This window comes from Phocoena phocoena, chromosome 20 (genome assembly GCF_963924675.1).
Source record: "Phocoena phocoena chromosome 20, mPhoPho1.1, whole genome shotgun sequence".
NCBI lineage: Eukaryota > Metazoa > Chordata > Mammalia > Artiodactyla > Phocoenidae > Phocoena > Phocoena phocoena.
In genome coordinates, this window is record NC_089238.1 from 3,567,262 (window position 1) to 3,591,878 (window position 24,617).

Genomic DNA, 24,617 nt, shown 5'->3' on the forward strand with positions numbered 1-24,617 from the left:
ATAGAGGGAACTGGGGCATGGCTGCCATCCAGCCGGGACACATTGGTATAGATGTGCTGTTTGTTTATAAGCCTGCATCTCCATTGACTGGTTGTTGCCTCTCCGGCTCTGGTTCTGTTTGATAAGTGCACCTATTCTGTACTGGCGGTTAAATATTTTGAATGACATGTGCAAGAGACAGCAAAGAAGAAATAGAAATAAAGACAAAAGTAGGGAAGAGATGTTCCCACGGCCATGCCGTTAAAGATGTTTTCAGGAAAGACCAGAGTGGTGAAAAGTTTGCTTCGCAGGAAGCAAGTGCAACAGTACTTAGAACCTCAAAGAGACAATGGGTTTTGCCTACAGAAGAAATGTAGCGCTTTCATCCCCAACCCGCTGCCAAACTCCGTGCAGTTCTCCCTTAGTTTTCTGCGATGACTCTCTCCTCCACGGGCTCAACTCGGAGCTCCCACAGCCCAAGGTCAGGGTCAGCTTGCAGCTTTACCTGTGGCCACTGCATCTCTCGGTCATTTCTCCAGGGCTTTGTGCTCTGAACCTTCTGCATTCCTGACTTGAAGCCCTGCTGGCTCTCTCTTGAGACTTCTTCCTGTGAAGCCAGTCTTCAACCGGGAGCCACACGAGGGCCACCAGGACCAGGAAAACTAGGCCAATCCGAAGGAGATTCTGGACATTGTGATCCCAGAGGACAGGATCTGGGGTCAGAAGAACAAGAGTGATTGCTCACAGGAACCTACCAAGACCACTTCACCCCATCTGTCTTCCTCTTTCCTTTCCCGATCTTATGTCCTTTAGCGCCTACAGCCCCTGCTGCTGGCTTACCTTCCTGGAATCGGGTCTCTGTGGTTAACATGTAGGAGTCCCAGTAGTCTGCAGAGGATAAGGAAAGAGGAGACGTGAGGAAAAGAGATGATGTGGCCTCTTCCATCCCAGGCTCTCCTACCCTTGGTTATACTCCGTGACGTTCTATAGCTTCTCTAGGTCCACCCCTCGCACTCCAGGTCCCAGTGGCTTCATCTGGCAGGTGGAGTGGAAGAGGGCAAAGACATACTGTATAGCACAGGGAGCTCTACTTAATGCACTGTGGTGTCCTCAGTGGAGGGGATCTGTGTATATGTACGGCTGATTCATTTTGCCGTGCAGTAGAAGCTAACGCAGCATTGTAAGGCAACTGTGGTCCGATAAAAGTTAATTAAAAACAAAACAAAAGAAAGCAAAAGACAGACCAGAGGAAGAATTCAGCTCTAGGACTCATAAGCGTGTGTCTCCAGGCATATCTTCTGTGTGAGCCTCCGTTTCCTCATTAAGTCAATCGCCATCCTTTCTTCTTTGTCCCACTGGTCACGTCATTCAGTCGTCTTTTGGTTTTTTTTTTATGATTCTATATATACGGCATTCTTTTTTTTTTTCACACACACACACTGTATTTTATTTTTACAAGAGATAAATAAACTGACACCAGGCATGGGAAATGGATGACCACCACAGAAGCAACAATGATTGCAGTTACCAGACGCGAAACACGCTCACACTATGTCATAATGTTGACATTCAGCCCAGGAATTCTCCACTGTACGTCATTCAGTCTTAACCAAACTTCTTCAAGGTCCTCAATGAGCTGCCCCAGCCCACCACACCCCTGCCATCCCCCCTCTGACATCATTCCCAGTCCACTGGGCTCCTGGCTGTTCTTTTATCACCCTGCCCATCTTTCTGCCTTAGGGCGTAGGCCTAAGGACTCATGCCCTCAACTCTTTCAGCCTTCCTCCCTCCCTCCCTCCCTCCCTCCCTCCCTCCCTCCCTTCCTCCCTCCCTCCCTCCCTCCCTTCCTCCCTCCCTCCCTCCCTTCCTCCCTCCCTCCCTCCCTTCCTCCCTCCCTCCCTTCCTCCCTTCCTCCCTCCCTCCCTCCCTCCCTCCCTCCCTCCCTCCCTCCCTCCCTTTCTTTCTTTCTTTCTTTCTTTGTCATTATTGAATTTGTTATAGTATTGCTTCTGTTTTATGTTTTGGTTTTTTGGCCTCGAGGCAGGTGGGATCTTAGCTCCCTGGCCAGGGATCGAACCCACATCCCTGCATTGGAAGGCGAAGTCTTAACCACTGGACCGCCAGGGAAGTCCCTCAGCTCTTTGCTTGAAGCCTCCTTCTCTGTGAGGCCAGTGTGGACAACTCTGTTCAATGCTGCCACCTGCCCTCCTCCCCATCGCCGTAATGCCATTTGTTCTACATTGTCCTTTTCCACACCGTCATTTCCTCCTTGTGTGCTGTGTCATCGATTGATGTATCCTGACTTAGATTCATGGTCTGCCTTCTCCCGCTAGAGTACGAGTGCCACACAGGCAAGGATCTCTGGTTGACCGATAGAACTGTAGTTCATGGCATATGCTATACACTCAAGGGATATTGTGAACGAATGCCAGGGTTTTAGTGTCACTGGGAGGCTTTGAGTCCTTCCCCAAGTTTAGAAGTCCGTGTTACTCACCAGAAGAGGTGTGCTCTGTGGGCGCAAAGGTGGTGTCCCCGGCATCTCCTGGCAATGGAGACAAGGAGAAAAATCAAGGGATCTGGTCTTACCACTTATTCTCTACACTCCGCCCCCCACCCGCCATCTCTCTGGTGATATTCCTCATGAGCTATCAACTGGGCCTCTGGGAGATCAACGTGGATGAGGGCATTGGTGAAAAGTACCCCCTGTGCGTCTTCCCACCTGCCTCTTTGCTGCCTCTCTCGTCATTATTTGGGGGTCAGTTAGGGATCCAGAAAGGACATGGGGTAAAACTGGGGGGTGTCCTCACCTTTGACCAGGAGCTTCACGGGCTCACTGGGGAAAGACCATGCATGTGTGTTATAGGAGCCAAAACATCTGTACGTGCCTCTGTGAGCTGTGCTCACAGGGCCCATGGGGAACTCCGCCTGGATATTCCCATATCTGCGCTGTGGGCGGCTGGATCTTCCCTCCTTGAGCAGAAAGAAGGTGCTTGTTGCTGTTTCTAGGCGGCAACGGAAGGTCACTTTCTCTCCTGAGATCACCTCAGGTCTGGGTTGAACTGAGAGGGTGGGTGTGTCATACAGTCCTGCGAGAGAAGGTGGCTGGTAGGTAAAGAACATAACTTTTTTTTTGGCCAGGCGGCATGTGGGATCTTAGTTCCCCAACCAGGGATTGAACCCATGCCCCCTGCATTGGAAGTGTGGAGTCTTAACCACTGGACCACCAGGGAAGTCCCGGTAAAGAGTATCTTTATCCTGCTTCCTATATCCCGCATCCCTCTTCTCCTTAGGACCGGGATATCGCTCCCCAGAAACTTGGTCTCTTCTTCTGTTTCCTAGGTTTGTCTCGGTCATGGGCATACCCTCCCTGATCTCTCCCTTCATGACTGAGACAGTTGCTCCCCTAGCTTCCAGGAGTGTTAAGATGAATCTCTTTCTAATGATACAGATGAACTTATTTGCAAAACAGAAATAGAGGCACAGCTGTAGAGAACAAATGTATGGATACCAAGCCTGGCTGGGATGAATTGGGAGATTGGGATTGACATATATACACTATGGATACTATGTATAAAATAGATAACTAATGAGAACCTACACTGTAGAGCACAGGGGACTTTACTCGATGCTCTGCGGTGACCTAAATGGGGAGGAAATCCAAAAAAGAGGGGATATATGTATACGTATAGCTGATTCACTTTGCTGTACAGCAGAAACTAACACAACACTGTAAAGTTTCTGTAAAGCAGAAACTAACACAACATTGTAAACTAACACAACATTGTAAACTATACTCCAATAAAAATTAATTTAAAAAAAGATGAATCTCTGGGAATTGCCCTACATCATTGGTCCTCAGCGTTTGGTCCTTGGGACCAGCAACCTCAGCGTCGTTGGGAACCTTGTTAGAAATGCAAATTGCCGGGCTCTACCCCAGACCTGCTGCTTCAGAAACTTAGGAGAGCAGCCATCTGTGTTTTAAAACATTATGACCACTTTTAGTTATAGTAAAATATACATAAATCTACCCTCTTAAGTATTTTTTTTGTGTGTGTGGTATGTGGGCCTCTCACTGCTGTGGCCTCTCCCGCGGTGGAGCACAGGCTCCGGACGCGCAGGCTCAGCGGCCATGGCTCACGGGCCCAGCCGCTCCGCGGCATGTGGGATCTTCCCGGACCGGGGCACGAACCCGCGTCCCCTGCATCGGCAGGCGGACTCTCAACCACTGCGCCACCAGGGAAGCCCCATCTTAAGTATTTTTAATTGTACAGTTCTGTGGTATTAAGTACATCCACATCGTTGTACAACCATTATCACCATTAGTCTCCGGAACGCTTTTCGTCTTGCATAACTGAAAGTCTGTACACATTAAACACTAACTCTTCACTCCCCCTTCCCCCAGCCCCTGGTAACCACCATTCTCCTTTCTGCCTCTGAATTTGAGTATTTTAAGTACCCCATGTAAATGGAAATGTACACTTATTGATCCTTTGAGGACTGGCTTATTTCACTCAATATAACGCCCTCAAGTTCATCCATGTTGTATCGTGTGTTAGAATTTCCTTCCTTTTTAAGGCTGAATGATATTCAGTTGTATGGATGGACCACATTTTCTCCATCCATTCATTCACTGATAGGCAAAGGATGTTTCCACCTTTTGGCTATTATGAATAATGCTTCCATGAACATGGGCTTACTGAAGTCATCTGTGCTTCTACAAGCCCTACAGGTGATTCTGATATCTACTAAAGTTTGAGAGCCATATCCCTCAACTGAAGGGAACTATCTGACCCAAGCTTACCCGGCCAGCCAGTCACCTTAACCCCATTTACTTTGTCTTTTTTCCATACCACCGTTTCGCCCTCACATGCTACATAATTGATTTGAATTTCCTGACTTTGACTCATGGTCTGTCTTCTGCTAGAATACAAGAACCACAAAAGCAAGGGTATTTGTCTGCAATCTCCCTGAGAGTGGTTCCCAGCCAATCACTGTTTGATACAGTGGGGGGTACAGAGCTTCCAGCCTCATTTCAATACTATTCTGAAAGGCCACCCAGGTCCAGAGTCCCACATTTGCTCGGCCGAGGTCTCGGGTGAAGCTGCATTGCAGTCCAACTTCCCCTTCTGCCCAGCCTGTCCCCCTCACTCATCACAGGTGTGATGTTTGAGGACACTCCACAGTAATACCCTCTGTGCACGAATATCCATCTCAGAGCCTCTTTTCTGAAGAACCTAAGACAAATCTGCTTCTGGGACATAGAGACAATTCTCTAAAGATAACCCCTGTAGGAAATAATCAACCCTCTACATTACCCTCAAGACAAATACTAGTATCCGAGTGAGGCTTGGAAGAGAGCAAAGGAGATGAATAAGTGATGACCCTGCCCAGGAGTCAGGCTGAGGAGTTGACGCTACAGCTGTCCAGTGGGACACTTACCTGTTACCACCAGATCCAGAGGGTCACTGGGCTCTGACCAGAGCTCCCCACTTCGATAGAAGCACCTGTACTGCCCTGCAGTCTGTGAGGTCATGGACGGGATGGGGAACTTTACTCGGTTCGACATTCCAGGTGACTTTGGTCTCTTGAAGGCAGAAAGGCCTCCCTCAAAGTGCAGTTGGTACTCAGCGGCCCCGTGAGTTCCTTGACACCAGATGATGGCCAGTTTTCCTTCTGGAATCATGAAACTGGGTTTGGCCCAGATGACAGGTTTCGAGAGACTCTCTGGAAAGGAATCGGAGGCTGGAGTTCCAGATAAAGGCCCTGCTCACCCTACTTTCCACCCAGCTGCTGGTCTCAAGCCCTCCTAGCAAGCCAGAGCCCCTGCCCTCTCTTCCAGTTGTTCTCACGTGGATACTTAGTCTCAACCCAGACGCTGGGGCTTTGAAGGAAGGACTCACGCTTCTGGGTGCTGGTCCCCTGGCTCAGAGACAGCCCTGGAAAACAGGAATCATGAGATATATCGCCCCATCCACACGAGACCCCCGAATTCCATCTCTCTTCCGTGCAAGAACTCACCAAGAAAGAGAAGGGCAGCAAGTGTAGAAGGCATAGCTCAGATTGTGCCTCGCTAATATGGAGAGCTGGGGGGAGACTGAGTCCAGCAGGCCAGGGAGAGGTACCGGATGTGGTGAGTGAAGCCCAGCGCCAATCACCACGGGACTTTGACACTGACTTTTTTATGAGAAGATTCAAAGATCTCCCCCCACCTCTGGCCATCGGGTATAAGGAGAGGAAGTGGTCCCCATGACACATCTGATCATATATGTGGTTTCTAACCAGAACCTCTGATAGCTGTCTGTCTGAACTGAAACTCATTTCGGGGTCAACTTCTAAATTTTGAAATACGGACATTATGCCCAGGGAAAGCATAGGGTAGTGTGCAGAGCAAAAGCCTTAGAATGATTAAAAAAAATAGGTGTTTGGGCTTCCCTGGTGGCGCAGTGGTTGAGAGTCCGCCTGCCGATGCAGGGGACACGGGTTCGTGCCCCGGTCCGGGAAGATCCCACATGCCGTGGAGCGGCTGGGCCCGTGAGCCATGGCCGCTGAGCCTGCGCGTCCGGAGCCTGTGCTCCGCAACGGGAGAGGCCACAGCAGTGAGAGGCCTACGCACCGCAAAAAAAATAAATAAAAAAAAATAAAATAGGTGTTTAACTTTGGCTCCCTTGTGTACATTCATATGCTTGGATGTTAACTGGTTTCATCAGAATGGAATGATAATACTGCCTTCTTCAAAGATTTGTTATAATGTTTCAATAAATAATATTTTTAAGCAAAAATATATTTTATTTGTTACATAATGACATTCCTTTAGTCTTTTATAAAGCAGAAATTAAATATTAAAATATTAAGTACTTAATATTAAAATATTGTCTGTTATAAAGCAGAAATTAAATATTAAAATATTAGTACTTTAAAATATTAAGTACTTAAATATTAAAATATGAAGTATTAAAATATTAAGTAGTATAATAATATATTAAGTACTTAATATATTTTAAATGCAAAATGTGTCCATTCTTTTTTTAAGGGTCTAAATAATTTTAAATTAATTAATTACTTAATTGAAGTATAGTTGATCAACAGTATTGGATTTGTTCCAGGTGGACAGCACAGTGATTCACTATTTTTGCAGATTATCCTCCATTATAAATTATTACAAGATAATGGCTATAATTCCCTGTGCTATATAGTGTATTCTTGTTGCTTATCTATTTTATACATATTAGTTTGTATCTCTTAATCCCATACCCTATATTTGTCCGGACCCCCTTCCCTCTCCCGTTTGGTAACCACTGGTTTGTTTTCTACGTCTGTGAGTCTGTTTCTGTTTTGCATATACATTCATTTGTATTATTTTTTAGAGTCTACATGTAAGTGATAGCATATAGTATTTGTCTTTCTCTGTCTGACTTATTTCACTAAGCATGATATTCTCTAGGTTCATCTGTGTTGCTGCCAATGGTAGAATTTCATTCTATTTTATGGCTGAGTAATATTCCACTGTGTGTGTGTGTGTGTGTGTGTGTGTGCGTGCGTGTGTGCGTGTGTATCACATATATCACATCTTCTTAATCCAGTCGTCTGTTGATGGACACTGGGGTTGCTTCTGTGTCCTGACTATTGTAAATAGTGTTGCTATGGACGTTAGGATGCATGTATGTTTTTGAATTAGTGCTTTCATTTGTTCCAGATGTATACCCAGGTGTGGAATTGCTGGATCATATGGTAGTTTTATTGTTAATTTTTTGAGGATCCTCCATACTGTTCTCCATAGTGGCTATACCAATTTACATTCCCACCAACAGTGTAGGAGGGTTATTACCTTTTCTCCCCACCCTCTCCAGCATTTATTATTTGTAGACTTTTTGATGGTGGCTGTTCTGACAGGTGTGAGGGGATATCTCAGTGTTGTTTTGATTTGCACCTCTCTGATAATTAGAGATGTTGAGCATCTTTTCATGTGCCTGTTGGCCATCTGTGTGTCATCTTCCCTGTATCTGTGGTGCACTGGTAGGTTGTGTGGACCCTTGCCTGTTTGACTGTCAGGCCCTGCCTCGTGTGGTGGCTGCTTACCCACTGGTGGGCAGGCCCAGGTCCCAGGGTGGCTTCTTGTGGTGTCCCACTGTGGATGGTTTCCTTTGCTGTGCAGAATCTTTTTAGTTTTCTGTAGTGCCACTTGTGTATTTTTGCTTTTGTTGCCTGTGCTTTTGGTGTCATATCCAAAAAAATTATTGACAAGATCAATGTTGAGGTACATTTTTTCTTATGTTTTCTACTGGGAGTGTTAGTGTTTGGGGTTTTATGTTTAAGTCTTTTTCAAAAAAAATAAATTTATTTATATATATATATTTTGGCTGCGTTGGGTCTTCGTTACTGCGTGCGGGCTTTCTCTAGTTGTGGCGAGCAGGGGCTGCTCTTCATTGTGGTGCGCAGGCTTCTCATTGCAGTGGCTTCTCTTGTTGAGGAGCACGGGCTCTAGGCACACGGGCTTCAGTAGTTGTGGCATGCAGGCTCAGTAGTTGTGGCCCACGGGCTTAGTTGCTCCGCGGCATGTGGGATCTTCCCCGACCAGGGCTTGGAGCTGTGTCCCCTGCATTGGCAGGCGGATTCTTAACCACTGCGCCACCAGGGAAGTCCCTGTGTTTAAGTCTTTAATCCATTTTAAGTTAACTTCTATGTGTGGTGTAAAAAAGGGTCGAATGTGGTGTAAAAAAAGGTCGAAAAAAGAAAACACAGATGTTTTCTTCCAGTCCGTGGCTTTTCATTTCTCTTGATACCGTCTATCACAGAGTAGCGTTTCTAAATTTTAATCAATCCCAGCTTATCGAGTTTTCCTCTCATGGATCATGTCTTTGGTGTTGTATCTAAAAAGGCATCACAAAACCCAAGATCGTCTGTGTTTTTTTCTAAGAGTTTTGTAGATTTCGCTTTACATTTAGGTCTGTGATCCATTTTGAGTTCACTTTTGTGAAGGGTGTAAGGTCTGTCTAGATTCATGTTGTTGCATGTGGATGTCCGGGTGTTCCAGCCCCGTTTGTTGAAGACAGCCTCCTTGCTCCACTGTATTGCTCCTGTTCCTTTGTGAAAAATCAGTTGACTATATTTATATGTGTCTATTTCTGAGCTATCTCTTCCATTCTCTCGATCTATTTGTCTATTTTTTGGTCAATAACACACTCTCTTGGTTACTTATAGTAATTCTTGAAGTTGATATGGAAATGGGGGCGAGTGCTACCCCCACATCACGTAATAGTAATGATACTTTCCTCCTCTATTTTCTGCTGTGGAGCTCACCAACTCAGAGTGGAACAGTTTCTTCCAGCAGTGTGCAAAGATCTGAAGATAAAATCATCTTGAGAGGCAAGGTTTCTGGTAACCAGACTTGAAAAACATTTCCTATGTGTAGGCACTGTTCTGAGTGGCTGGCATCATTCATTCATTGAATTCTCATGGTAACCCGATGAAGTTGATAGCATCTACTCCACCATTTCCAGATAAGGAACCGAAGCACAAATAAGTTCAATAAATGCCATGTTTTATCCAGCTCATTAGAGGGCTTGGGTGATCATCTTAGGGGAATATGCTCTGAACCTGGAGTGTCTTCCCTGGACACCACGTACTACGGGCAATCGTCCCATCCATTCTCCCTAAGCTTGCCTCTGGTTTCTCAGGTACTTCTCTGTATCTATTTAGTCCAGCCCCAGTTTTCATCTTAAGCTCACACCTGTGCTCCTAGGACTATCCCCGTATGCATACTGTAAGCCCTGTTGGAGATGATGGATTTCAAGTCATGACTCAGCCACTGAGGGTGTTACTAATAATTTAATCATTTTTGATAGTCGAAGAAACTCAACTTAATTGAGATATAATTTACATACTATACAATTTACCATTTAAAGTGTAGAATTCAGTGGTCTTTATTATATTGAGAGTTTCCCAACCATCACCATAATCTAATTTCAGAACTTTTTAATTACCCCCCCAAAAAAACCCCTCCAATACCCACTAGCACTCACTGTCCAATACCCCCTCACTCTCCCAGCTTTGGGCAACCACTAATCTACTTTCAGTTTCTATAGACCACAAAGAACTTTTTAAAAATTGTGGCAACACATACATAACACAAAATTTACCATTTTAACCATTTTAAAAAGTTTTTTAAAATTATGGTAAGAAGCTCCACATACATGAAACTTATCACCTTTACCATTTTTTTTTTTTTTGGGGTACGCGGGCCTCTCACCATTGTGGCCTCTCCCGTTGCGGAGCACAGGCTCTGGATGCTCAGGCTCTACTGAGCTCTACTGAAGCCTGGCCATGGCTCACATGCCGCTCCGCGGCATGTGGGATCTTCGCGGACTGGGGCACGAACCTGTGTCCCCTGCATTGGCAGGCGGACTCTCAACCACTGCGCCACCAGGGAAGCCCGCCTTTACCATTTTTAAGTGTACAGTTGAGTGGCAACTAGGACATGTACATCGTCATGCAATCATCACCACCATCCATCTCTAGAATTTTTCATCTTCCCAGACTGAAACTCTGTGTCCACATCTTCATATCATTATCCAAATCATACCATTCCTGAGCGTCTGTTTGCTCGTGTGACATGACTGTCACGATTGATTGAATTAAAATTGATTAAATTAAAATTCACGGCGTTACGGTATGCTCATATAAATGAAACGACCAGCATAATGCCTAACATAGAACTGAAAGTCATGTATATGGGAAAATAATCTAAAAAAGAGTGGATATGTGTATATGTATAACTGATTCCCTTTGCTGTACAGCAGAAACTAGCACAACATTGTAAAGCAACTCTACTCCAATAAAAATTAAAAAAAACCCTTAAAGTCATGGATCATAAGCCGCCATACACCTTGCCCTTAAGCAAAGACCTTACACTTAACTTAAATCAGTCTAATACATAAACTGCCAAAGGCTAATGCGCTCGCTACTCAGTGTCTGAAATAAGAAGGCAAAGCCGAATTTATTATTACTGTAGTAAGGGAGAGTTATGCTGGCCAGACATGGTGTCTCTGAGCAGCAGAGACCTATACTGCTGATGCTATACAGGGTTTTTGGGAAATGTGGATTTTCAGGGGCTCTTCTGGTTTGAACATTATCCGTAAAAGCATGTTTGTTCGACAGAGTCTATTTGGATTGGCTGTCTCTCACCGGTGTGCTTACTGGAGTGAACCTGTTTCTGATTGGCTGACAGTGAGAAGCAGGGAGCTGTCTGATTGGTTGAATGGCCAACGTGAGTGGTCATTGACGATGGGTTATAAACCCATTCTGTTGGCCACTTGTCATCGTGGCTAGAGAAAGATCAATCATTTTCCTAGGAGTGCGGGACCCTTTTATTCTCAGAACCCCTTTTCCAAACGAGACCCTACCATAGACGAAACCACGTAGGTGAAGCTAATCTTTTCCCTCTCTTGGAAACAAACTGCCTTGCGTTTCTCTGGTCGGTTTGGATGTGATATAAAGACTCTCATTAGTCCTCCTCTGCAACTGTGGCACTTCCCTGTTGTTTATTCGGCTCAGCCACTAACATTTCCTTGTTTATCTGGCTCAGTCACTAACTTATTTATTCATGATCTCAATAAATAGATCCAGTACTTCATGTTTTCTAGACGTCATGATGCATACTACAGAAAGATGAATCGATAGACTGAGTAGCTTGAAGTACTGAGATGATCCAAAGGAGATGCTTGTTCGGCTGCTTTCACAAGTCTGTTTACTTTGCGTTGGAGGCATGAGACATTTTGAAGTGGGTTAGTTTCATAAGAACAGAAGAGTCTTCTTAAGAGTCGGAAAAGCATATGTTAACACACAAATGTTACTGTAGGGAAAGCTAGAAGCACAGTTATGGCGTGGAATATATGGTACGTTGAGTGGACAGTATTCATAATTAATTATTAGCCTTTGTAATTAATGGAATTCTAGGCGTTAAGGTCTTCTATCAGGAGGATGTAATGGTATTTGGTTTTGCTGATAAGTTCAAGACAAAATGAATGTATGAGCCAGAACTTGTGTGGAGGAGCGGTGAAAAACAGTCAGCAAGGAGAATTGAGAATGCTTTGCGTTATTTTTTTTTATCACAGGAAGAGTTAAGCAAAGATTATATTGATATTTTTAAAAAATATTTATTTATTTGGTTGCACTGGGTCTTAGTTGCGGCAAATGTGCTCCTTATTTGCAGCTTGCTGGCTCCTTAGTTGCACCACGTGGGGTCCTTAGTTGCGGCAGGCGGGCTCCTTAGTTGTGGCATGCAAACTCTTAGTTGCGGGATGCATGTGGTATATCTAGTTCCCTGACCAGGGATTGAACCCGGGCCCCCTGCATTGGGAGTGTGGAGTCTTATCCACTACACCACCAGGGAAGGCCCTGTACTGAGAATTTTATCACCAAAGTCTAGCAGGGTGGGCTGCAAATATATCAGATTCATATAAGAAAATACCATTTGATTGGTTTGCAAAGGGATCCAAGCTGGTTAGCACCTCGTTCTCCCTTGTGTTCTCCATGGAGCTTTCCAGGACTCCACAAGTGCTGGCTGTTGTATTCAGTGCCTGGTGTCTACCTGGTGACCCTTTGGAGTTAGTCCAAAGGTCCATTCTGTCTGAGTTTTCTGTCTACTGCAGCTCAGTTCAGGCAGCTCTTGCTGGTCTTCCTTGGGTAGAACCTGACGGCCAAGCCAATTTTCAGCCAGAATGACCAAGAGAACCACCAGGGGCAGCCCTGCCATGCCCATTCGAATCAAGTTCTCCGTCGTGTAATCTTGGTTCGTGGTGTCTAGAGACGTAATTAGAAGAGATGAATGATCACTGGTCATGTTTCATTCCATCCCATCCCAAGAGCCCTGGAAGGGGAGCTCATTTCCCTATTTGTGGTTTCACTGGGACCCCCTCCTCCACACGTGCATGCATTCATGACATGACAAAGGGTACAGGATGGCTGGTATCTGGGAAGCAAGTAGGAGAAACATTTCAGATAAGCTTAGAGAAAAATTTGGGACTTCCCTGGCCATCCAGGAGGTAAGACTCTGTGCTTCCACTGTAGGGGACACGGGTTCAATCCCTGCTCAGGGAACCAGGATCCCGCATGCCATGCCGCCGAAGAAACAGAACACGAGAAACAAAAACAAAACAGAACGCAAAAACTTAGGGAAAATGTATCTCCGCTATTGTGTGACCTTTCACCAGACATTTCTGTTCACTGAACCTTTAAAAAGATTTCTCCATTTGTTTTATGGACTTCATGGGCCTCTGTTCCTCTCAAGATGTAATAAAATAGTGTGAAATTACAATGCTGAGAAATCCTAGTAACTCTCTCCTGTTAAAATACAGAAATCAGTTCCAAGTGGATTTGGAGTTCCTAATTGCAAAGTGCAAAATGTCTCAAGTTTGAGAAGGTAATACCACCTTGATGTTGGATAGGGGGTGATTTCTAAAACAAGATTCATTGATTATCTACTCTAAAGGAAAAGGCTAATAAATTCACCCCTCCTCCACTGTTTCCCAGTTGTCCCTGCAACATTCATTGAAAAGACCGTTCTGTCTGTATGATCTCACAGTGCCATGACTATCATATTTGCTTAGCTTGTAGAATGACTGGACAAGGTACGTAAGAGAGACGGGTGTGGTCATTCCCACTCAGCAGTCAGCAGCTGCTTTCCTCTGCTGTAACTCTTTGTTTTCTCCCTCTGGGCAGTGATGCGTGCAAACAATAAAGAAATGAAACTTTTTTTTTTTTTTTGACCACACCGCGTGGCTTGCCGGATCTTAGTTACCCAGCCAGGGGGCCCATGGCAGTGAAAGCCCCGAGTCTTAACCACTGGACCACCAGGGAAGTCCCTCGATAGAGTGTTTTAGAGTCTTCCTCAGTCACCCACTCCGAGTGGATTCTAGTATTATAGGTTAGTTTCAGGATTCGCAGCTGCAACTAAGCGTGTGAAAAAGGAAGTGGATTCGTCCAAACTTGTGTCTGGCATCTCCTGTCTCAACAACACCCCTTAATGTGACTCCAAACGTTGGCCTCTCCTTTCTCAACAGGCCACGTGTTTTCAAAGGAAACTGGAGAACTCAAGGAGAGGATGTGAAAGTCAGATGTGATGCGGGTGAGAAGTGCTTCTTCTCTCTCTCTCATTTTTTAAAATATTTATTTTATATTGGAGTACAGTCGATTAATAATGTTGTGACAGTTTCAGGTGTACAGCAGAGTGATTCAGTTATACATGTATCTATTCTTTTTCAAATTCTTTTCCCATTTAGGTTGTTATATAGTATTGAGCAGAGTTCTCTGTGCTGTACAGTAGGGCCTTGTTGGTTATTCATTTTTAAATATAGCAGTGTGTACCTGTCAGTCCCAAACTCCCTAACCATCCCCCCCTTCCCCACTGGTAACCATAAGTTCATTCTCTAAGCCTGTGAGTCTGTTTCTGTTTCGTAAATAAGTTCAGTCGTGTCATTTTTTTAAAGAAAAGATTCCGCATATAAGCGATATCACACGATATTTATCTTTCTCTGTCTGACTTACTTCCCTCAGTATGACAATCTCTAGGTCCATCCATGTTGCTGCAGATAGCATTATTTCATTCCTTTTTATGGCTGCGTAATATTGCATTGTATATGTGTGCCACATCTTCTGCCGGAGAGGGTGTGGAGAGAAGGGAACCCTCCTACACTGTTGGTGGGAATGTAAATTGGTACAGCCACTGTGGAGAACAGTATGGAGGTTCCTTAAAAAACTAAAAATACAGCTACCGTATGATCCTTCAATCCCACTCCTGGACATATATCTGGAGAAAGACATGGTCCGAAAGGACACATGCACCCCAGTGTTCATTGCAGTGCTTTTACAATAGCCAAGACACAGAAGCGGCCTAAATGTCCATCAACAGAAGAATGGATAGAGAAGTGCTTCTTCTCTCTTTGTGGTCCTCTGAGTAATGACTCTCTCCTGCCCCACTGTTCTTTCTTAGTGCATCTCTTTGTATTCCTGCCTGCCTGCTGCCAAGGCCCTGAACAGTCAGCCAGAGCCCTGAGGAAGAGGACATACGTGTGGGCGGGGGTGCACTTACCTGTGACCACAAGCTGCAGGGCATCACTGGGGGCTGACCATACATAAGGGCTGCTGCTGTACCAACTGTAGCATGTGTAGATCCCTGAGAAGCTGAGGTTCACAGGACCCAGGATGAAGTCACCCCAGCGTCCCCCGTTTTGGTGCTGTGACAGAACGGCCCTTCTCTCCTTGCTCAGTGAAAATCTATCGAATGAGATGTGTGCTGAACTACACTGGAGGGAAACATTCTCCCCTGGCATCACCACGAGGTTCCCATTAGTGGAGAGGGAGGGTTTGTCATACAAGCCTAAAAGAGCAGAGAGTGAGCTGTTAGCAAGACTTTGTGTCATCCCCCTGGATCCCTGCCACTCATGTTGGATCCACGCTAAGAGAAGCGGAGAAGCTGACATTTCCTGCTGCAATGGAATGGGAGGTGGTAACATCACGTTTCACTACTACAGGATCTGTACCCTGTCCCCAGTTACTGTAGATAGAGCTGATCAAGCAAGCAGATGAGATGCCATCTTCGAGAGATAGCGATCTAGTCTCTAAAGCCAGAAGTGCCACACGGTTCTGTTCCCAATTGCAGTGTGTGGGTTTCTCCCCACACCGCCGAGCAATTATGAGACCCCAGCTGGGCATCTCACAAGTCAACTCAATTATTTATTTATTTATTTTTTGCAGTACGCGGGCCTCTCACTGTCGTGGCCTCTCCCGTTGCGGAGCACAGGCTCCGGACGCGCAGGCTCAGCGGCCACGGCTCACGGGCCCGGCCGCTCCGCGGCATGTGGGACCCTCCCGGACCGGGGCACGAACCCGCGTCCCCTGCATCGGCAGGCGGACTCTCAACCACTGCGCCACCAGGGAAGCCCAAGTCAACTCAATTCTGACACTCTCTCCCTGGCAATAACGTCAGATCCCCCAGGTTTAGGGCTCCAGGTTAAGAGCTCAGTCCTACAAGACCGCCCCCACTTCAGACGCCAATCAAAAGTCTAGGTTGTCACCTGTGCTTCTGACACAATGGCTATAAATCAGAAGTTCCCAGGACCCAGTTCTTGGGTTCAATTTATTTGCTAGGGTGGCTTACAGAACTCAGGAAACCAGTTTACTTACTAGATTTTTGGTTCATTATGAAAGCATGTATCAGGGACAGCCAGATGGAAGAGATGCATAGGGCTTCGTTACGTAGGCAAGACTCTTTAAGTCTTTGGCCATTGGTGATTGATTCAACCTCCAGCCTCTCTGCCCTCTCTGGAGGTCAGATGAGGTGGCGCTGAAAGTTCCAACTGTCCCATGACCCCTGGCAACCAGCCCCCGTCCTTAGGTGCTTTCCAAAAGTCACCTCATTAACATAAAGTCAGGTGTGGTTGAAAGGGATTTCTTATGAAAATGAAGACACCTTTATGTGATGTGAAGACACATCGCTCAGGGAATCCCAAAGGTTTGGGGAGCTCTGTGCCAGGGACGAGGATGAAGACCAAATATATGTTTCTTAGTATAAGTCACAGTATCACAGGCCGTATGTTGGGGAAGAGAGGGAATGGTATCCGGAGAGTCTGCGGAGTTATGGCAGGGGCTGAAGGATATTCTTTTTATTCTTTGTATAAGAAGAAAAGGTAGAAGAACCTGGAAACTCAGGGTGCAACCTTCTAGAAACACGGGGTTAGGCCACCCTGAGGACAGAGCTTCAAACTGAGGGCTGGACGCATACCGCAGGAGCGTAACTCCTTAGGTATGCATATAGTGATTTCCTTCCACATGGAAAGGGAGGGTGGGAGGAAGAGACGTGTTACAGTGGAGAAGCCTGGCAAACACCATCTCAGCCGGGTATGCGAGCTCAGCGTCAACAGCCGTATTCACTGGTATAGTACGTACCTTTGCTATGATATGATTAAAAATGGCGCTGGGCCTTCCCTGGTGGCGCAGTGGTTGAGAGTCCGCCTGCCGATGCAGGGGACGCGGGTTCGTGCCCCAGTCCAGGAGGATCCCACGTGCCGCGGAGCGGCTGGGCCCGTGAGCCATGGCCGCTGAGCCTGCGCGTCCGGAGCCTGTGCTCCGCAACGGGAGAGGCCACAACAGTGAGAGGCCCGCGTAGCGCAAAAAAAAAAATGGCACTGGGCCTTGGTGGTCGTCTTCACCGTGATCCATAGCCCCTGTCTTACCATGAGTAAAACATTAGACGACGTCCAATAGTGGGGCATCCTGAAAAACACCAGAGCGGCACCCCTCAAAACTGTAGAGGTCATCAAAGACAAGGAAAGTCTGAGCAACTTCCACAGCCAAGAGGGAACTAAAGAGACACGACGACTAAATGCAGTGTGGGATGGGATCCCAGAATAGATGAAGGAGGTTGGGTAACCACGAAGGAAATCTCAACGAACGTTGGCTCATTATAATGTATCAATATTGGTTCATTAACGGTAAGGGGTGTATCGTACTAAAGGAAAATGTTCGCACCTGGGTGCTGGGTATGTGGGAACTCTGTTGTATCTCCTCCGTTTCCCTGGAAATCTGAAACTGTTCTAAAAATAGCATCTCTGAAAAGATAAGCAAGGAGGAAGAGCTGAGGGTCAGAGGCAGGCCTCACCTGTCACTACCAGCTCCAGGGCGTCACTATGCACTGACCAGCTGTACTGTTTTCTGTATCGGCACTGATAACGTCCTGCAGTATTTGTATCCATGTGTTTAATGACAAACTCAGCTGTCTTCTGAAATCCCCATTTCTTCTCCACCACTGTGTATGTGGAGTTTCCCAGGATCTCCAGTTGGTACAGGTAAGACTCAGGAGCTCCCCCACACAGGATCTTCACAGACTCATTCCAGGGAATCACAGAACCGGGCGTGGCAGATATGGTAGGAGTGGAAAGATTCCCTAGAAGAAAACAGAGCCCAGACTCAGGTGCCCTGCCATGGAGAAACCATACTTCTTTCTTTCACTAGCGGGGAACAAATAAATTAAGGGGTGATGGACTTATATTTCCTGCCTTTAAAATATTTGTTTTTAGTATTTTCTAATTGTGGTGAAATAAAATGTGTTATTAAACACAAAATTTACTATTTAAACCATTTTTTTGGCGAGGGAGGGGGAAGCTGGGGCGAAGTGAGAGTAACATCAACACGTACACGCTACCAAATGTAAAATAGATAGCTAGTGGGGAGCAGCAGTAAACCAATTTTAAGTGTACAGCTCAGTGGCATCAGTTACACTCACCCTGTTGTGCAACCATCGCGACCAACTACTTTCAGGACTTTTTCATGATTTCAAACAAAAACCCTGTAACCATTAAGCAGCAACTCTCCACTCTCTCTTTCCTTAGGCCCTGGTCACTTCTAATTGACTTTCTGTCTCTATGAATTTCCCTATCCTGCGTACCTTGTGTCAGTGGAATAACACAATATTTGTCTTTCTGTGTCTGGCATATTTGACTTCGTGTAATGTCATCAGGATCCATCCATGTTGTAGCCCATGTCAGAACATCTTTCCTTTTTACGGCTGAATAATATTCCGCTGTTTGTATAGACCACGTTTTACTTATACATTCACGTCAATGGCTCTTTGGGTTGTTTCCACCTTCTGGCTGTTGTGAATAATGTTGCTATGAACATGGGTGTATAAATATCTTGTTAGAATCCCTGCTTTCAATTTCTTCTGTTATATATATGCAAGTGGAATTGCTGGATTGGACATTGAGCTTTTAAGAACTGAAGGATTTTTTGAGGAACTGAATTCCTTCCTCGTTATATATATTTTTTATTCAGGTGAAATTTACGTAACGTAAAGTTAACCATTTTTAACGTATGCAATTCGGTGGCATTTAGTACATTCACAGTGTCGTGCAGTCATCACCTCCGTCTACTTCCATTTTCATCGCCCCGCAGAGGAGACCCCATCCACGTTAATCCTACCCTCTCTGCAGCCCCTGGCAACCGCTGGTCTGCCCGGCAGTTTGTTTGGTGTTTTGTTGCCATGGTAATCCTTATGAGAATGCAGTTCTGCTCTTCACTCTAACGTAAGGGTGCTGAAGCTTGGGGAAACCGTGCCCGTTGCTCAAGACCACAAACTGAAGAGTGGTGCAGCCTGGTCTGCAAACTAGGACTGTCTCACTCCAGCTCCTCTGCAGATGGGGGAGAGCTGTCCTCTCCTGCAGCAGTTAGAGAATGCAATGTGGGGGACAGCCAACAAGTGTCTGACGGATATGATGATTAGTTCTGTGAGAGAGGGCGGAAAGGCTGGGGCTTGGAAACTCCCGCTCTGAGAGTGCGATTTAGGATGGAACGGGATTTGGAAATGTTTGGGGGTACCCGAAGGTGCGGGTTAGCTTCTTGGCACCAGTGCATTCACACGGAGTGGCGTTAAGCGAGTGATTTTGCGTGTTGAAGGCTTCTGTCCTTGGCTTTAACCCCTATACAGAAACTAGCAAACGGGGAGGGATACTCAGATCTGCTGGTTCCCTTTGTCAAGGTGTATCATCTGTTTTAGACCTGATAGTGATGTGCTCAGCTGCAGCTCTGTGAAGGGGGAAACAAGGGAGTTTGCCGTCCTCAGCAGGACTGTCGTGAAGCAAGACGAACGAACCCTGCAGGACTTCCTTATGTTCAGTAGCGCTCACTCACCGACACCTCCCACGTATTTGTTATTCCGAGATACACAGAGAGATGCCTCCGTTATCTCAGCACATTGTTTATCTACTATCATGGCTTAAACCAGGAGACAGACAATTCTCCCTGCCAGGGGACAGTCTGTCAATATCTGGAGACATCTTTGGCGGTCACAGTTGTGGCGGAAGATACTATTGGCATGTAGCGGGGAGAGGACGAGATGCTGCTTGATATCCTATACTTCACAGGACTGCCCCTAAAACAAAGGATTATCCAGTCTCAAATGTCAATAGTACTGAGGTTGAGAAACGCTGACCTAAACAGACCCTACCTTTAAGAATGATGATGTAGAAAAAAGTCAGATATTAATTTAAAAAATACACAAGGATGCAACTGTAGGTCGTGATGTATGGTCTGCAGTTCTGAAGGTGTAGAACTCGGAGATCTGATAGCAGACATGAGCGTTCAGCTGCTATGTGAGGATGAGTAAGAATTGCCTAGGCAGGGACTTCCCTGGTGGCGCAGTAGGTAAGACTCCGCGCTCCCAATGCAGGGGGCCCAGGTTCGATCCCTGGTCGGGGAACTAGATCCTGTATGCACGCTGCAACTAAAAGCCCACATGCCACAACTAAGAAGTCAGAATGCTGCAACTAAGACCCAGTGCAGCCTTAAAAAAAAAAAAATTGCCTAGGCAACGTGGATAGGAGCGTTTGGAGCCTTGCAGTTAGATAGAAGGACAATGGAGGACATCCCCGAGTTAATAAGGTGCAAGGAGTGAAGGAGAAGCTAAATTAAGGTCAGCACGGGTGAAAAGCAGAGAGAGTCAGAGGGAGAGTGGAAGGTGAGCTGGACGGGTAGTCACAAGCCAGGTGGGCAGAGCTTGAGAGACCTGGGGAAGCGGGTAGGTTTATCTGAAGATTGACTACTGAGGACCTTTAAGAGGGAGGTAAATATATTCGTATTTTAAAGACACAAATAATCCAGGCTACAGAAGAATACGCAGGTTCTACGGGAGGGTGCGACTAAGGCAGTGTCCCTTTATTTTTTATTTTATTTTTTAGCCCAAAGTCACATTTTTATTTATAATTTAAGCATCCATTTTAGATAGAACTTGGCTTACTCACTGGGGAAGATAGGAGAGTAAATAAAGTAAGTACGTCTTCTCAGAAAACCTTACGTTGTATCATTAATTAGCATTAAAAAGTAATGAATCAGGGGCTTCCCTGGTGGCGCAGTGGTTGGGGGTCCGCCTGCCAATGCAGGGGACACGGGTTCGTGCCCTGGTCCGGGAAGATCCCACATGCCGCGGAGCGGCTGCGCCCGTGGGCCGTGGCCGCTGAGCCTGCGCGTCTGGAGCCTCTGCTCCGCAGCGGGAGAGGCCACTGCAATGAGAGGCCCGCGCACCGCGATGAAGAGTAGCCCCCGCTCACCACAACTAGAGAAAGCCCGCGCACAGCAACGAAGACCCACCTCAGCCAAAAAAAAAAAAAAAAAAAAGTAATGAATCAAGGAAAGTGGAGACTTGGGCCTTCATATAGAATCCAAATACCTTTTTTATCCCCCATGATCACCTTCATCCTCATCATCACAGGTAACACACTTACCAAATACATAACTTACTTTATTTACATGGTTTATCTCGATTAAGCCTCACAGTGATCCAATGAAATAGATTCCATTATTATTTCTCTTTTTTTTTTTTTTTTTTGCGGTACGCGGGCCTCTCACCGCTGCGGCCTCTCCCGTTGCGGAGCGCAGGCTCCGGACGCGCAGGCTCAGTGGCCATGGCTCACGGGCCCAGTCACTCCGCGGCATGTGGGATCTTCCCGGACCGGGGCACAAGCCCGCGTCCCCTGCATCGTCAGGCGGACTCTCAACCACTGCGCCACCAGGGAAGCCCTTTATTTCTCTTTTATAGATAAATTGGTTCTGAGAGTTGAAGCTACTTGCGTAAACTTCTCTAAGGCAGTGTCCCTTTAAATGAAGCAAAGTGGATAGAAGTGGGGAGAGTTAGGTTGTGAAAGCAGGTACATTTGATATAGGGAGGCTGCTGGACAATGGAAGATGGTTCCCGACTTTCTCATCCCTGCAGTCGTGAACATTCAGTAAGATGCACACCTCTGATGGACAGTCAGCCTAACAGAGGCAAAGGCTAAATCCAGGTCTGAGCACGATGCGTTTGAGGGATCCCAAGATACCAAAGTGAGGTGGAAGTTATGCAAGGGGAGCACAGCAGAGACAGCTAGAACAAAGAATAAAATTGGAATTCGTCTGGGCTTTAGACTGTTTCTCCTGCTCTTCTATCCTGGAGCTGCCATGAGGATATAGGGCGACTGGGGGAGACTTAGGGGAACACTTACCCTCCTGTGCCTCAATCTTCTGGCCAAGACAGAGCACTGGAAGAGAGGCAGCCATGAAAACTCAACCCGCACATCTCCAGTCTTTATTACGGATCACCCAACATAATGACACGCAGGTGGCATTTTAAAAAATGATTTTATATTTTGGCCACACCGCAGGGCCTGTGGGATCTCATTTCCCTGACCAGGGATCGAACCCACACCCCCTGCAGTGGAAGCGTGGATTCTTAACCACTGGACTGCCAGGGAAGTCCCACAGTTGACCTTTCTTTCTTCTACAGCAAACATAGTAAACAAGACATCTTTTAGTTTTATCTTCCAGATTCCAGCCCTGAGGCTCTCATCTGTAGGAACTCTGGAACCATCATGGGTCTCCAGACAGCATGGCATGGGTTGAATGCACCCCACAAGGTCAACTTGACCACTTGATCATGGAGCCTTACAGGCTAGCGTGGAGTTGAGACTTGGGCAGATGTAGTTACAGATACCTGGGCAAAGACCGTCTCTCTCCACTAAGGAGATAAGAATCTTCTCTGCAGCTCCTAAAATCACTGAGTTCTCATGTTGAGAGAGACCTTGACTATTTGGGGATCCCCCCATCTTTCCCTCTAACCCACTTGCATTTGAGGACTCACCGAGGCAGAAGAGGGTGGTGTCTCTGGGGGTCATGGTTCCGACACAGCCAGCCTCAGCCCCGTTAGCCACTTGTTGGTGCACGTCAGCAGACGACAGATTCTCGTGAGACAGTAAGATCCACAGGAAATATGACAGCAGAGTTGCTCATCAGAGAATTTCTACATCTATTGCTCCACAGGAATGGTTCCTTTCCAAAGAACTTCATTCTGGGGAGCTCTTGGGTGGAGTCTAAGAGGAGATCAATCTCCCTGTTTATGTTTCAGGTGAGAAGTGAGTGTTTTCCTTAACCAGTGTCTAATGGGGCTCAAATCCTTCTTTGGACAACATCCCACATCTAAATGGAAGAGCTTGGGACAGAATATTAGATGGGTGCCATACAGACAGAGGTATTTCTTCATTGACCCGTCAGTCAAAAGCCAAGTGGCCTTGGCTGTTACGGATCCACATGTCCTCCCCGGAATTCATGGACCAAGTTTGGGCTCAATCAGGCAGGCAGTGTACTCTTATGCTTTGGATTATCTCAATGCCAGCATGAAGAGGAGTTTTTTTTCAGGAGGTATTCACCATCTCTAAAGAAAGAACTTCCTATATCTATATCTGTATCTATATTTAAACCTGTAATCTATAGATAGGTGATGGATTGATAGAGAATATAGATTAGATAGATAGGTAGATAAGTAGGTAAGTAGGTAGATAGACAGATGGACAGACAGATAAATTTGGTTACAGATACCTGGCTGTTACTAGTTCTTCAAGTATGAGAAGTCAGATATTTCACATCAGACTTTCTACTGGCTGTCTCATTTTCATTGCAAGGCATCACTCTTCTTCTCAGCTTTATGGAGATATAACTGACGAAGCATTGTGTAAGTTTAAGTGCACAGTATGTTGATTTGTTACACTTCGGTGCTGCAGAAGGAGGTCCATTGTGGCATTAGCTAATGCCTCTACCACCTCACATAATTGCCATTTCTTTTTGTGTGTGTGGTTAGATCTACTGTCTCAGCAACTTTAAAGTATAGAATACAGTATCGTTAATTATACTCACCATGCTATACATTGGAGCCTTAGAAATTATTTATCTTTTTTTTTTTTTTTTTTTTTTTTTTTTGCAATACGCGGGCCTCTCACTGTTGCGGCCTCTCCCGTTGCGGAGCACAGGCTCCGGACGCGCAGGCTCAGCGGCCATGGCTCACGGGCCCAGCCGCTCCGCAGCATGTGGGATCTTCCCGGACGGGGGCATGAACCCGTGTCCCCTGCATCGGCAGGTGGACTCTCAACCACTGCACCACCAGGGAAGCCCTATTTATCTTTTTAAAAATAAATTTATTTATTTTATTTATTGATTTTTGGCTGCGTTGGGTCTTCGTTGCTATACATGGGCTTTCTCTAGTAGCGGCGAGCGGGGGCTACTCTTCGTTGCGGTGCGCGGGCTTCTTACTGCAGTGGCTTCTCTTGTTGCCGAGCACGGGCTCTAGGTGCACGGCTTCCGTAGTTGTGGCTCACGGGCATAGTCGCTCCGCAGCATGTGGGATCTTCCTGGACTAGAGCTCGAACCCGCGTCCCCTGCATTGGCAGGCGGATTTCTAACCACTGCGCCACCAGGGAAGCCCCCAGTTTCGTGTTCTTTTTGACACATCAGAACCCCTGGTAGGAGGTAAAAATTAAGCAGTAAGGCAGGGACTACAGCACCTCTCAGTGTCCCTCCAGCCTGTGCCTGTGGATGGGGGGCAGGGCAGGGGCTCATCTCCTGCCATGCCCGTGCCTTCTCCATGGTCCCTGCTTCCGTGGGGGCACCCCTGAGACTGGCACTATGAACACTGCCCCCTCCTTATGTCACTCCAGCCTAGTGGCAGCACCGGTGTCCTGCCCTTACCTATTGCTGGGTAGCCTCGCTTCCCCTGTTTGGTTTCCTAACTTATCCGTCACCTGGATACCTGTATTGGTTACCTATTGCTGCCGTAAGAAATTGCCACA

General features: G+C 46.4%; 2 protein-coding genes across 2 annotated transcripts in view; one reads left to right on the forward strand and one right to left on the reverse strand.

Annotated features, from left to right (window-relative positions):
• NLRP12 (NLR family pyrin domain containing 12) overlaps nucleotides 1–24,617 on the forward strand; it is a 726,895-nt gene that overhangs the window by 35,074 nt on the left and 667,204 nt on the right.
• NCR1 (natural cytotoxicity triggering receptor 1) lies at nucleotides 481–22,673 on the reverse strand. The gene is made up of 13 exons (XM_065898958.1): nucleotides 22,640–22,673; nucleotides 22,005–22,040; nucleotides 17,633–17,917; nucleotides 15,065–15,352; nucleotides 12,555–12,777; nucleotides 11,161–11,300; nucleotides 5,998–6,033; nucleotides 5,880–5,915; nucleotides 5,419–5,703; nucleotides 2,787–3,065; nucleotides 2,474–2,521; nucleotides 820–867; nucleotides 481–692 (listed from the first exon to the last, which is right to left on the reverse strand). Exons 1-13 carry the CDS (start codon nucleotides 22,671–22,673, stop codon nucleotides 481–483), a joined length of 1,950 nt encoding a protein of 649 aa, XP_065755030.1.